Raw genomic sequence first — 13,493 nt, 5'->3', positions numbered from 1 at the left:
CATTCTTGTTTTGTAGTTCTGTTTTGGTTGTGTTGTTGTTTTCTGTGAGAAACAATACATTTTAGCTAGTTTGTAAATATGCCCTTAAGTCAGAAGTTTGATCAGACTTGCTCATAAATCTCATCGTTCATGTGTGTTTGCTCTAGATGACCATCTAAAAATTTAAAACAGAGCAAACTTGCTACATATATGTGGATAATATCCTAGATACATGAAGAATCCTGTAAACCCTTATAACCAGGGTATTTGCAGCCTCTTCTGCCTTAAAATAATTAGATTATGGTCTTGCATACTTTAGTTAAAACCCATCTAATATGTCCTAGGTATATAGAAAATGTACAGTCAACACTATATGTATTCCATTACACAAACCTGTGACTCTGAAATAAAGATAGAAAGTAATATTCCTTACCACTGTCTTCTGTTTTATCTGTTTATTTTCTGGGGTGGCATCCTGTCATGTTGGTAATGTCATATGCAGGTGTGGATGTGAGGGCTGGGCTTCTCCTCTATATGACTAAGCTGTTTGTTCTCTCCTAGGTCCTATCAGCAGTATCCTGGTGAATAAATATGGCAGTCGTCCAGTTATGATTGTTGGCGGCTGCTTGTCAGGCTGTGGCTTGATTGCGGCTTCTTTCTGTACCACTGTGCAGGAACTTTACTTGTGTGTCGGAGTCATTGCAGGTGAGTTGCTACTAATGTATTTTCAAGCATTAATTTTTGTGTGGACTATTTATAGCATTAATTTGCCAATTCTTTTGAAAAATGAAAGTTCTTTGTTAGAAAAATTACTAGGTCACTATTTTTTAGAGCTGTTGATATGTTAATTTAAAAAAAGCAAGTCTTGGGACTTCCCTGGTGGTGCAGTGGTTGAGAATCTGCCTGCCAATGCAGGGCACACGGGTTCGAGCCCTGGACTGGGAAGATCCCACATGCCGCGGAGCAACTAGGCCCATGAGCCACAACTACTGAGCCTGCGCGTCTGGAGCCTGTGCTCCGCAACAAGAGAGGCCGCGATAGTGAGAGGCCCGCGCACCGCGATGAAGAGTGGCCCCCGCCTGCCACAACTGGAGAAAGCCCTCGCACAGAAACGAAGACCCAACACAGCCAAAAATAAATAAATAAAATATATATAAAAAAAAAAAAAAAAAAAAAGCAAGTCTTTAAAGAAAGTTCTGGCACTTAATGGGTGATTACTTTTATTGAATGAATAAATTGAAAGAGCTTCTTTCCTTTCGTCCTTTCTTTCTTCCCTCCCTCCCTCTCTTTCTTTCTTTTCTTTTCTTTCTTTTTTTGTCTTAAGAAAGAAGATAGTGGTGATAGGTAAAAACTTGTTGAAAGGGAGATCATTAGCTATTCCCACTCATTTCCCATTCTACCCAAGAAGGAATTGGCTCAAATTAGAGAAAGAGAGAATGTCAGATATAAAGCAGTTTCTGATAGAAAAGACAGATACATTTTCAAGGGATAAAGGGCATGCATGAGGAAACCCCCCTTTCTAATAACTAAATTAAGAAAATAAAATTGCTGAATATAAATACAATCGACACCCATAGCTCTACATTTCAGAGAAAACTACCATTAATATTTTGATGCCATATCCACTCATTTTTCTATGCACACATAGAATTTTTAGAACAAAAAGGGATGAGATTAGTGAAGTCAAACAGAGAAAGACAAATATCATATGATATCACTCATATGTGGAATCTAATTTTTTAAAATGATACAAATGAACTTATTTACTAAACAGAAACAGACTTACAGATATCGAAAACAAACTTATGGTTACCAAAGGGGAAAAGTGGGGGTGGTATAAATCAGGAGCTTGGGATGAACATACACACACTACTATATATAAGATAGATAACCAACGAGTACCTACTTATAGCACAGGGAACTCTATACTCAATATTCTGTGATAACCTATAAAAGAAAAGAATCTAAAGGAGAATGAATGTATGTATATGTATGACTGAATCACTTTGCTGTATACCTGAAACTAACACAGCACTGTAAATCAACTATACTCCAATAAAGTTAAAAATTTTTTTTAAAGGGATGAGATTATGTATAATGTTTGTAACCAATTTTTTCACTTAATAATACATCATGTATTATACATAGTTTCTCCATCTCAGTAAATATACTTTAGCAGCGATTATTTTTTCATGGGATAGATGGATATACCATAATTTATTTCACCATCCTCTAATTGAAGGACATTTAGATTGTTTATATTTTCACTCTTAATAAACAGTATTTGCATGATAGTGCTTCTGTATGTATCTTTGTGAAAATGATAATTTCCTTTGGATAAATTTGTAGAAGAGCAATTACTGGGGAAAAAGGGTTTTGATACCATTGGCCAAATACTCTTTTGGAAATGTTATAATAATTTACAGTCCCACCTGCAGGACCTGAGATAATGCCAATAATGGGTATTATCTTTTTGGATCTATACTTTTACTACATTAATTAAATTTTTAAACATTTAACTATTTTAACTCATCTGGATTATTTGAATAACATAAGGAAGGAATAGAACTTTATTTGTTCCCATGTGATTATTCAGCCTGTTCATTATTTCATTTATTAATTCACTCAACAAATATTTATTGAGTCCCTAACTATATGCCAGGCACTGGTCCAAGCTCTGTGGGGAGAGCCAACATGACAGGCAAGATTCCCACTGTTTAGTGGAGGGAAGCAGACAATAAGCAGACCAACAAATAAATGAATAAATAAGAAAAATATTGGGTAGTAATAACTGCTTTGCAAAGACTTAAAACAGAATGTTGATAGAGAAGGATTGAACTGTCCCTAAAGGGAAGGCTTCTCAGAGGTGGTGATTTTAAGTTGAGATCTGAATGAAAACTAGGAGAAGGCTTTGTGAAAATCTAGAAGAACAGTTACACGTAGCACAAGTAAGAATAGACTGAGATGAGGGCAGGGAGGTAGGTTAGGGCCAAATCATGGGACCTCTTAATCCAGAGTGAAAAGTTATGGATGGGCAGTCATTAGAGAGATTGAAATGGGCAAGCATCCTAACCTGGTTTACCTAGTAGGGAAGCAAGATTGGGAGACCATTTAAGAGGTTATTGGGATAGTTACTGTCCCAGCCCCATTAGCTGGAAAATCCATTCTTTCCCTATTAATTCAAATGTATCTTTTGGTTCTGTTTCTGGACTTTCTGCCCACTTTTAGTAATCAGTTTTTCTAATTTTGAATAAGTGCCACACTATTCTAATTACCATAGCTGTACAATATATTTATATATCTGTTAGGGTAGGCCCACCAATTATTTATCCTTTTCCAATATTTCTAATGCATTTGTTCTTCGGGTGTATTTTAGAGTCATTTTACCTCATTTGAAAAATAAAACACATTGAAATTTTCATAGAAATTTCATTAAATTAATGGATTTACTAAGGTAGTGTTAGCATCTTGACAATGTTGTGTTTTACTATCCAAAAACATTTTTTCTCTCTCTCCCTCCCCCTCCCTCTCTCTTGTTTCCCTTCCTTCTGCCCCTTCTCCTATCTTGCTTTCTGAATTTATAAGATTTATCCTCTCTCCTTTTTGCTTTCAATTCCCTGTTCCTCAGGAAAGCTAAAATTATGAAATTAGACAAAGGATCTTACATTTATTGTTCTTTTTGTTGCTAAAGGAAAAATAATTATTTTTTAAGATATACATTTTTTAGGGACTTCCTGGTGGTCCAGGGTTAAGACTCTGTACTTCCACTGCAAGGGGCCTGGGTTCGATCCCTGGTCGGGGAACTAAGATCCTGCATGCCACATGGTGCGGCCAAAAAATATATACATATATATATACACATATATATACATTTTTTATATTATAAATCTAGTATTTGCTGCATAAAGAGACTTTATGTCTGTATTTATTTGATAACAGTCCACTTAATGACCTACTAGTTATAATAGCCTCTCATGATTTTGACCTCTTTCCACTTCATTTCTTTGCCTAGTTAATTAATTCCAAATATGTTTCTGACATTTATTGGAGTATGTGATTCTTTTTTCCCCTCTCGCCAGGTCTTGGGCTTGCCTTCAACTTGAATCCAGCTCTGACCATGATTGGCAAGTATTTCTACAAGAGGCGACCATTAGCAAATGGACTGGCCATGGCAGGCAGCCCTGTGTTCCTCTCCGCCCTGGCCCCCCTCAACCAGGCTCTTTTTGCTGCCTTTGGCTGGAGAGGAAGCTTCCTAATTCTTGGAGGCATCCTACTAAACTGCTGTGTGGCTGGAGCCCTGATGAGACCAATAGGGCCCAAGCCAACCACTGCAGGGAAAGAGAAGTCTAAAGAATCCCTTCAGGAAGCTGGAAAATATGATGCAAACAAGGGGGCAGGTGATGCAAATACAGAAGTTAATGGCAGAAACCCCCCAAAGGAGAAACAATCCGTTTTTCAAACAGTTAACAAACTTCTGGACTTATCCCTATTCAAACACAGAGGCTTTCTGCTGTACCTCTCTGGGAATGTGATAATGTCTTTTGCGCTGGCTACACCTTTAGTCTTTCTTAGTAATTATGCCAAGAGTCAACATCACTCTAGTGAGAAGGCTGCCTTCCTTCTTTCCATTCTGGCTTTTGTTGACATGGTAGCCAGACCTTCTATGGGATTTGTAGCCAACACAAAGTGGATAAGACCTCGAATTCAGTATTTTTTTGCTGCTTCTATTATTGCAAATGGAGTGTGTCATACGCTAGTACCCTTATCCTCTAGCTATGTAGGGTTCTGTCTTTATGCGGGATTCCTTGGATTTGCTTTTGGGTGGTTTGGCGCCGTATTGTTTGAAACGCTGATGGACCTCATTGGATCCCAGAGGTTCTCCAGTGCTGTGGGATTGGTGACCATTGTGGAATGCTGTCCTATTCTCCTGGGGCCACCGATTTTAGGTATAGTATGTCTCCTTATTTCTATGGTTCTATTAACATAAAACAGACAGAGAAGATTAGGAAGGTGATAGAAAGCAGAAATCAGTGAGCTGCTTGATAGTCTTTCTTCGCTTCTGTACCCTCAGTGCTGGCACAATGCTTGGTACAGCGTAATTGCTCAAATACTTAATAGAACTGAATTAAAGTGAATCATCAAGCTGAAAGAGGAATAAAAAACTATTACACACCTAAGTATGTATAATAATTTTTCCTGATAAAAAACCTAACATGTTTATTGTAGAAAAATATATAACCACCTTTAACATACTGTTGGTGATTTCTTTTTAATTGTGGAATTTATCTCAGCAGTAATATTTCAAATAATAACAATAGGTACCAGGTGAGGGCTCACAGTATACCAGGGACTGTCCTAGTCGTTTGCTATATTCTGTCATATATTACAAGTCTGTGATGCAGGACAATTATTGTTCCCGCTTTATAAATAAATAAATAGAGGCTTCTAAAAGTGAAATAATTTGCCCAAGATCACGCAGCTAGTAAGTGACCATAAAACTTGATGTATTATTCTCTTAAGAATGCTAAATGGTGAATGGATAGAGAAGATGTGGCACATATATACAATGGAATATTACTCAGCCATAAAAAGAAATGAAATTGAGTTATATGTAGTGAGGTGGATGGACCTAGAGTCTGTCATACAGAGTGAAGTAAGTCAGAAAGAGAAAAACAAATACTGTATGCTAATGCATATATATGGAATCTAAAAAAAAAAAAAATGGTTCTGAAGAACCTAGGGGCAGGACAGGAATAAAGACACAGACGTAGAGAATGGACTTGAGGACACAGGGAGGCGGAAGGGTAAGTTGGGACGAAGTGAGAGAGTAGCATTGACATATATACACTATCAAATGTAAAATAGATAGCTAGTGGGAAGCAGCTGCATAGTACAGGGAGATCAGCTTGGTGCTTTGCGACCACCTAGAGGGGTGGGATAGGGACAGTGGGAGGGAGATGCAAGAGGGAGGCGATATGGGGATATACGTATGCATATAGCTGATTCACTTTGTTATACAGCAGAAACTAACACAACACTGTAAAGCAATTATACTCCAATAAAGATGTTAAAAAAATGCTAAATGGTTTACATTTTAAAATTATTATTAATACAAAATACAACAATAATTTGGACTTCTGGATGTGACTCATGCTTTTGAGATTATGCACTATAAAGTAACGAAGGATACATAACAGAAGATCACTACTGACCTGTCCACCCTCTCTCCTCCCTATATACACCCAAGGAGAGTCCAAATCCTGTCCGTTTTCACTTCCTAAATCTCTTTCTAATCTGCCTGTTTTCTCTCCATCACAACTACCACTCTTATCCAAATCTCCTGTCTTCTATCAGTAGCCTTCTAACTTTACCCATATCCACTCTAGCTGTTCTTCGTCTCTTAGAACACTCCAGTTGCTTCCCACGTTCTCAGGGTGAAGATCAAATTCCCTGCTGTGGCCTACTAGGTCCTGCGTGGCCTGGCCCACCTGTGTCTCCAGCCTCATTTCCCACCACTCAGTTTGCTCTCTGTGCTTCTCCTCTCATACCCTGTGCTTCCTCTTACCACCTGCCTTTGCACTGGCTGTTGTCTGCCCTGAGCCTTTTCCCATCTCCCTTCTCCTTGATAACTCCTATCCTCCTGTAAGTCTTGGCTAAGTTTACACTTTAAGAAAAGCCTTCCTGGGCTTCCCTGGTGGCGCAGTGGTTACGAATCCGCCTTCCAATGCAGGGGACAGGTTTGGGCCCTGGTCCGGGAAGATCCCACGTGCCACGGAGCAACTAAGCCTGTGCGTCACAACTACTGAGCCTGCGTGCCGCAACTAATGAAGCCCACACGCCTAGAGCTCGTGCTCCGCAACAAGAGAAGCCACCGCAATGAGAAGCCCAAGCACTGCAGGCAAGAGTAGCCCCTGCTCGCCGCAACAGGAGAAAGCCCGCGCACAGCAACAAAGACCCAACACAGCCAAAAATAAAATTTTTTTTTAATTTTAAAAAAAGAAAAAAGAAAAGTCTTTCTGACCCTACTTGCTGGTCTAAAACCCCTATTTTCTGCCTTCAAACCTTCCTTGTAGCACTTGTCACAGTCTGTGTAGTTATTGGATTAAAATTTCTCTTCTCCACTGAACTGTGGACGTTACCTCCTTTGCTCACCCTTAACTCAGGACCTAGCAGACCCAGGGCCGTGTGTATATTTAGAGAATCAGTAAGTATTGCTGAATGCGTGATGCCCTGCATTGGAAAACCATATGGAGTCATATTTGAATTGGTTATTATGTCCTTTATATGGGTAGTATTTTCCAAAGTTTATTTCTTTTATTTATTTATTTGGCTGCATTGGGTCTTAGTTGCGGCATGCGGGATCTTCATTGTGGTGCTTGGGCGCCCTAGTTGTGTGGCATGGGCTCCAGAGCACGTGGGCTCAGTGGTTGCAGCACGCGAGCCCTCTAGTTGTGGCTCGCGGGCTCTAGAGCGCAGGCTCAGTAGTTGTGGCGCGCACACGTAGTTGCCCTGCGGCATGTGGGATCTTAGTTCCCTCACCAGGGATCGAACCCGCATCCCCTGCATTGGAAGGTGGATTCTTAACCAGTGGACCACCAGGGAAGTCCCTCCAAAGTTTATTTCTTAATACTAGTTTGAGATACTAATAAATTTTATTATTACAAGGATTTCATGGCCAAAAAAAGATTGGGAACACCAAAGTAAATAAGTTTCTTTACCTCATAAATAAGTTTCTTTACCTCATAAAGCCTTTAATAGAAAAGACTATGTGTCATTTCCAAACTTACTTGACTTTGGAAACATTAGGGAGTATCCTGTAGAACAGAAGTTATGGTGCAGACCTCAGAGTCAGACTTGCTGGGTTGAAAGCCAACCTGTTTCATTTACAAGCTTTGTGACCTTGGACGAGTTACTTAAGGTTTCTGTACTTTGGTTTTTCTGTTATACAATGGGAATGATGATAGAACCTTCCTGTTGTGAGGATTAAGCACTTAGAATGGTGGAAAGGTGTTGCTGTTAGTTAATGTTAGCAGAGGATGAGTGTTCACAGGAACGCCCTTTGGGAAATGCTGATGTCAGAGAAAGTGCATTGGCCTGGGAGACTGGAATTAGCTCTATGGCCTTGGGCAAGACTACTAAACCTCTTTTGAGCAACAAATTTTTCCATTGAATATTGAGAGGATTGACTCTAGGTGATCTCTAGGACTTCCCCAATTCAAATTTGCCAAGATTTAATTACTTTCAAGTTGCTAAAGTTAACAGACTACGCAGGGCCATCCAAAATCAGTTGACATCATAAACAAAAGATCAAATAATTTTGAGCAGTTTTTTTTTTTTTTTTTTTTTTTTTTTTTTTGAGCAGTTTCTATTTAGACTAATTTGTCATTTATGGGCTCTTTGAGTGGATCCTTAAGCTTTATTTGGGAAAGGGTATAATTGTTTACCCACATAACTTTTTTTTTTTTTTTTTTTTTTGGACATCCTTAGGTCGTCTCAGTGACATATACGGAGACTACAAATATACATACTGGGCATGTGGCATAATCCTTATTGTCTCAGGCATCTATCTCTGCGTTGGCATGGGCATCCATTATCAACTTGAGGCAAAAGAACAGAAGGCAGAGGCGAAGCAGAAAAAGGAAAGTAAAGAGATGGAACCAAAAGAAGTTATTAAAGCTGCGGAATCTCCAGAACTGAAAGGCACAGAAGGAGGACCCAAAGAGGAGAAACTTTCAGGCTGAAGTCAGGGATAAACAGAAGCTTTGGACCAAAGATACTGAAAAATTCTACTGAATCGTGTTCTACTCTTGGTGCTCACAGTGGACAGTGGACATTTGTGTGGAAGTCATACCAGGTGTTCATTGATAGAATTTTTATTTCCTTCCTTTACAACAGTCATAATAGATATGTCACGTCCTTTAGGGGCAGGGGATTTGCAAAAGGTGACAGAAGGAAATAGCTTTTATTTGAAGTCATATTTATTAAGGTATACCTTAAATACTGTACAAATCCCTTTTATAAGAGTAAAGTTTAATGAATTTTGACACAGGTATTTTGTCAAATAACTACCACACTAATATAGAATATTTCAAACAGCCAAAATAATTCCCTTCTGCTCCTTTGCAGTTAATCCCCTCCCCTTAACTATAGCCCCTGGCAGCCACTGATCTGATTTCTGTCCCGTATAGTTTTGTCTTTTCCAGAATGGAATAAATGGAATCACATAGTATGTAACTATGGCACAATAGTATATATATGGTCTTTATCCTCAGTTCCTGGTATACAGCTCCTAGAAGCCTTGGCATCTCTGGAGTGATAAGAGTATCTTTTGCATGCTAATTAGGTGACTGGTGGCTGGAGACCCCTTTCTTAACTTCAGGATAGGGGCTAGTCTCCAAAAAGGCCAAAGCATGATTAGAGGGTTGGAACTTTCAGCCCCATCCCCTGACCTCTGAGAAGGGGAGAGGGGCTGGAAGTTGGGTTCAATTATTAATGTCCAATGATATAATCCATCATGCCTATGTAATAAAACCCCCTAAACTACAGGGAGCTTCCTGGCTGGTGAATACTTTGAGGTACTGGGAGAGTAGTGTGCCCAGAGAGGGCATGGAATCTCCCTACCACTCCTCCCCACCATATTTTACCCTATGCATCTCTTCCATCTGGCTGTTCTGAATTGTATCCTTTATAATAAATCAGTGAACGTAAGCAAAGTGTTCCCTGAGTTCTGTGATCCATTCTAGCAAATTATCAAACTTGATGAAGGAGTCATGGGAACTCCCAATTTATAGCTGGTTGGTCACAAGTACAGGTGGCAACCTGGGACTTGAGACTGGAATCTGAAGTGAGGGCAGTCTTGTGAGACTGAGCCTTTAAATCTGTGGAATCTGACACTAACTCTGGGTACTTTATGTCAGAATTGAATTGAATTGTAGGACACCCAGTTGGTGTCTGGAGAGTTGGCGAAATGGTTGTTGGTGTGGAAATAACCCACACATTTGGTGTCAGAAGTGTTGTGAGTAAAAGCAGTTGGGAGTAGCCTTTTGTGTCTGGCTTCTTTCACAATAGCATAATGTTTTATGGTTCATCCAGGTTGTTGTATTTTTCAGTAGTTCATTGCTTTTTATTGCTGAGCAGTATTTCTTTGTATAGATGTACCATAATTTGTATATCCATCCACCAGTTGGACATTGGAGCTTTGTTCTAAGTAAAGATGCTATAAACATTCACATAGAGATCTGTGCAGACATATGCTTTCATTTCTCTTGGGTAAATGCCTAGGATTGGAATTGCTGGGTCATATGGCAAGTGCATGTTTAACTTTGTAAGAAACTATCAAACTATTGTCTCAGTGGCTATACCATTTGGTAATCCCACTAGCGATGTATGAAAATTCTAGCTGTTCTACATCCTTGTCAGCACTTGGCATTGCCGATCTTTTTAACTTTTCCGCTCTAGTTGGTATGTAGTGTGTGACATTTCCCTGAACATTAAAGATGTTGACCATTTTTCCATGTGCTGTCCTCCGTATATTTTTAGAGAAGGTTTTTTTTTTGGGGGGGGGGGGTGCTGTGCTGCGTGGCATGTGGGATCTTAGTTCCCTGACCAGGGATTGAACCCGTGTCCCCTGCAGTAGAAGTGTGGAGTCCTAACCATTGGACTGCCAGGGAATTCCCGAGAAGGTTTATTTTTTAATCCTGACATTTAACAGTCTTAAAAATATTTAGGTGCCTTGAGGTTTTGTCTTTCAAACTCTTTAGGTGACTTTTCCTGGCATATCTGACAGTGAAATGAACAATATATTTGAACATCCTTAAATGTGTGGCAGTGTATTTAAATAGATGGTTATGAAGTCTAATAGCATGGAAAGATCCTTCTGTTATAAGCATGATACAATGTTACATGAAAAAAGCAGAACACAAACTAGATAAGTATATATAATATACTCTCAGGGAAAAAAAAGAGGAAAGAGAGAAACACAAAATTCCAACCATACTTGTGTTGGAATGGTGACTTTTTCCCTATATTCATTTTCCTTAACGTGAATGTGATTGTTATATTTTCACTAATAACAGAGGAAAAATGAACAGATTTGAAATAGAAGAGTTCTGACAAGAGGCACTTATCTCCTAAGAAAATAAAGCTAATGATTACTATCAGCCATTATCTATTTGTTTATCTTTAAGAGTTGCATTCTGGTGAAAGGGAGGCGAGTGTGACATGGAAGTTGAGAGCACAGAGCACGAATAGCCTCAAGGCATGATTTTGCTTGTCCTGGACAAAGCTGTGGAGGGTGGAGTCCACAGGCCACCTGAGTCAACCATCATTGCTTCCCTCCTGGAGACAGTGCTCTCAGGGACAGCATTCCTGTGGTTCCCCTTCCAGTCATCATTCAGCTGCAAATGCATGTTTAACTCAGGAAGCCAGAGCTTTCTGCACTTACCCACATCACAGCGTTATGCTTTTGAACATTATCTTACTGAGATAAGCATCGGAAAAAAGTACAGTGAGGGACTTCCCTGGTGGTCCAGTGGGTAAGACTCCGTGCTCCCAATGCAGGGGGCCCAGGTTCGATCCCTGGTTGGGGAACTAGCTCCTGCATGCATGCCACAACTAAGAGTCCGCACACCACAACGAAGATCCCGCATGCCGCAACTAAGACCCGGCACAGCCTAAATAAATAAAATTTTTTTTTTAAAAAAAGAAAAGGGTACAATGATGTCACAAAAAGACAGGGTGATGTGGACCAAAGGAGGAAGTCTACCTTTCCATACATTCACTCAACAGATATTATTGACATTTACCCCAAGTGTCAGTTCTAAGCAGGGTTCTAGGCATTGAAGATTCATTCTGTGTTCCACAGATCTCACTTTCTGGTAGGGGAAGGCAGACAGTTAACAGTGAGTTGTAAGGAAAACAGCAGTTTTCAGAATAGAGCAATGGTTAAAAGATCAGCCTTCATTTATTCATTCATCTAAGCAGTGTTTTTTTTGAGTATCGTCTATGTGCCTGACTATTTGCTGGATAGAGGGGATAACAGTGAACAAAATCCAGTTCCTGGAACCCACAGCTTCTAGTCTAGTGGGGAAGACTGCACAGTAAGTGCTGTGATGAGACAGCACGTGAAAAGGTACCTAACTCTACCTTGGGAGGGCCTAGAAAGCCTAAAAGTATATCAACTCTGAGTCTCATAACAGGAGCATAATATAATTGTTGTGAGGATTAAAGTACCCAGCATATGGTTTTAGTCATTTTAATAATGAAATTGGAATCTACTCACACCGAGCCGTGCAGTGAGGGAAGCGTCAGTATGTTTCATCATTAACCAGAACAACAATGAAAAAGAACTGCTGATAACACTTACATCGTTCATGGTTTACGTGGCCCTTCTACGTGCAGTTTATCATCCAATCCACACAAAACCCCAGGGAGGTAGCTATAATTAAAAACAATGCATGTGATATCCTGGATTGGGTCCTGGAACTACAAAAGGACATCGTTAATGGAAAAACTGGTCTTAGTTAATAGGATTGTCCAGTGTTAACTTCTTAGTTACGACCAATGTTCCATGATTATGAAAGAAATTAACATCAGGGGAAGCAAAATATGTATAACTAAATCACTTTGCTGTGTACCTGAAACTAACACAACATTGTGAATCAACTATACTCCATAAAATAAAACATTTAAAAAAAATAAGTTAATTAAATTTTAAAAAAAAATCAGAGGAAGCTAGGTGAAGAGCATATAGAAACTCTCTGTACCAACTTTTCTGTAAATTTAAAATTTCAATGAAAAGTGAAAAAACCAAAAACCAAAAAATTCACAACACAACCCCTCCATCCTAGCAGGTCATCTACTGTCAGAAGAGCATGGCAGCTCAGCGGCTAGAGCTGAAGGTGGGGCTGGATGGAAACTCTGGAAACAAACACTAGAATGGAAGAGGCGAGTCCTGTGTAATCCCGGAGGGTAAATAATGGCCAAAGCAATCGCTCAGGTCCTGCACCAAAAAGAGCAAGATGATTCCTGGTCCCCAGTGAATTCGCAATCTGATTTACAGTCCTTTTCTTTGGCACTGGAATTCATAATGTGATTTCTTCACTTGTGGATTTCCTTTCCTACCATGCTTTACCATTTCAAGAATTAAAAGAGCTTGCATTGCTGAGCTCTTGCCCGCTGGGTTGCAGGAGGAGGTGGCCAGCAGTCATTAAGAAGCCAGAAGGGGAAGTGGGCCGGGACTAAGTCCCTCGGCAGGCTGACAATCTATAAATGTGTAATCAAGAGATGTTCACCCTGGGGTGTTTTTCTCTTTTTGCTGTGCTTCATTCTCTGTACCCTCCCACCCCCCCTTAAAAAAAAAAAAGGAAGAAAAGCACCTGACTGCTTTTCTGACTATAATTCTGAATACTTTTCAAATCTGAGGCTGTACAGACATTTTAAAAATTTTTATAAGTATTTCTTTATTCATCTTATATGTAATATCTGAAGGCCAACCACATGCCCAACACTGTATA

At 39.6% G+C, this 13,493-nt stretch overlaps 1 protein-coding gene across 3 annotated transcripts in view; it reads left to right on the top strand.

Annotated features, from left to right (window-relative positions):
* Positions 1 to 9,952, top strand: part of LOC118893116 (monocarboxylate transporter 1-like) — a 37,189-nt gene extending 27,237 nt beyond the window's left edge. For all 3 annotated transcript variants that reach the window (XM_036848333.1, XM_036848342.1, XM_036848348.1), the window contains 3 exons: positions 541 to 684; positions 4,059 to 4,925; positions 8,467 to 9,952. In XM_036848333.1, coding sequence (XP_036704228.1) covers positions 541 to 684; positions 4,059 to 4,925; positions 8,467 to 8,720 — 1,265 coding nt within the window. In that variant the 3' untranslated portion in view covers positions 8,721 to 9,952. The remainder of the gene's footprint in view (positions 1 to 540; positions 685 to 4,058; positions 4,926 to 8,466) is intronic.
* Positions 9,953 to 13,493: the final 3,541 nt, after the last annotated feature.

This window comes from Balaenoptera musculus, chromosome 1 (assembly GCF_009873245.2).
Source record: "Balaenoptera musculus isolate JJ_BM4_2016_0621 chromosome 1, mBalMus1.pri.v3, whole genome shotgun sequence".
In the NCBI taxonomy this organism is placed as follows: domain Eukaryota; kingdom Metazoa; phylum Chordata; class Mammalia; order Artiodactyla; family Balaenopteridae; genus Balaenoptera; species Balaenoptera musculus.
The sequence above is the reverse complement of the archived record's forward strand: the minus strand, read 5'-3'. Positions and strand labels throughout refer to the sequence as shown.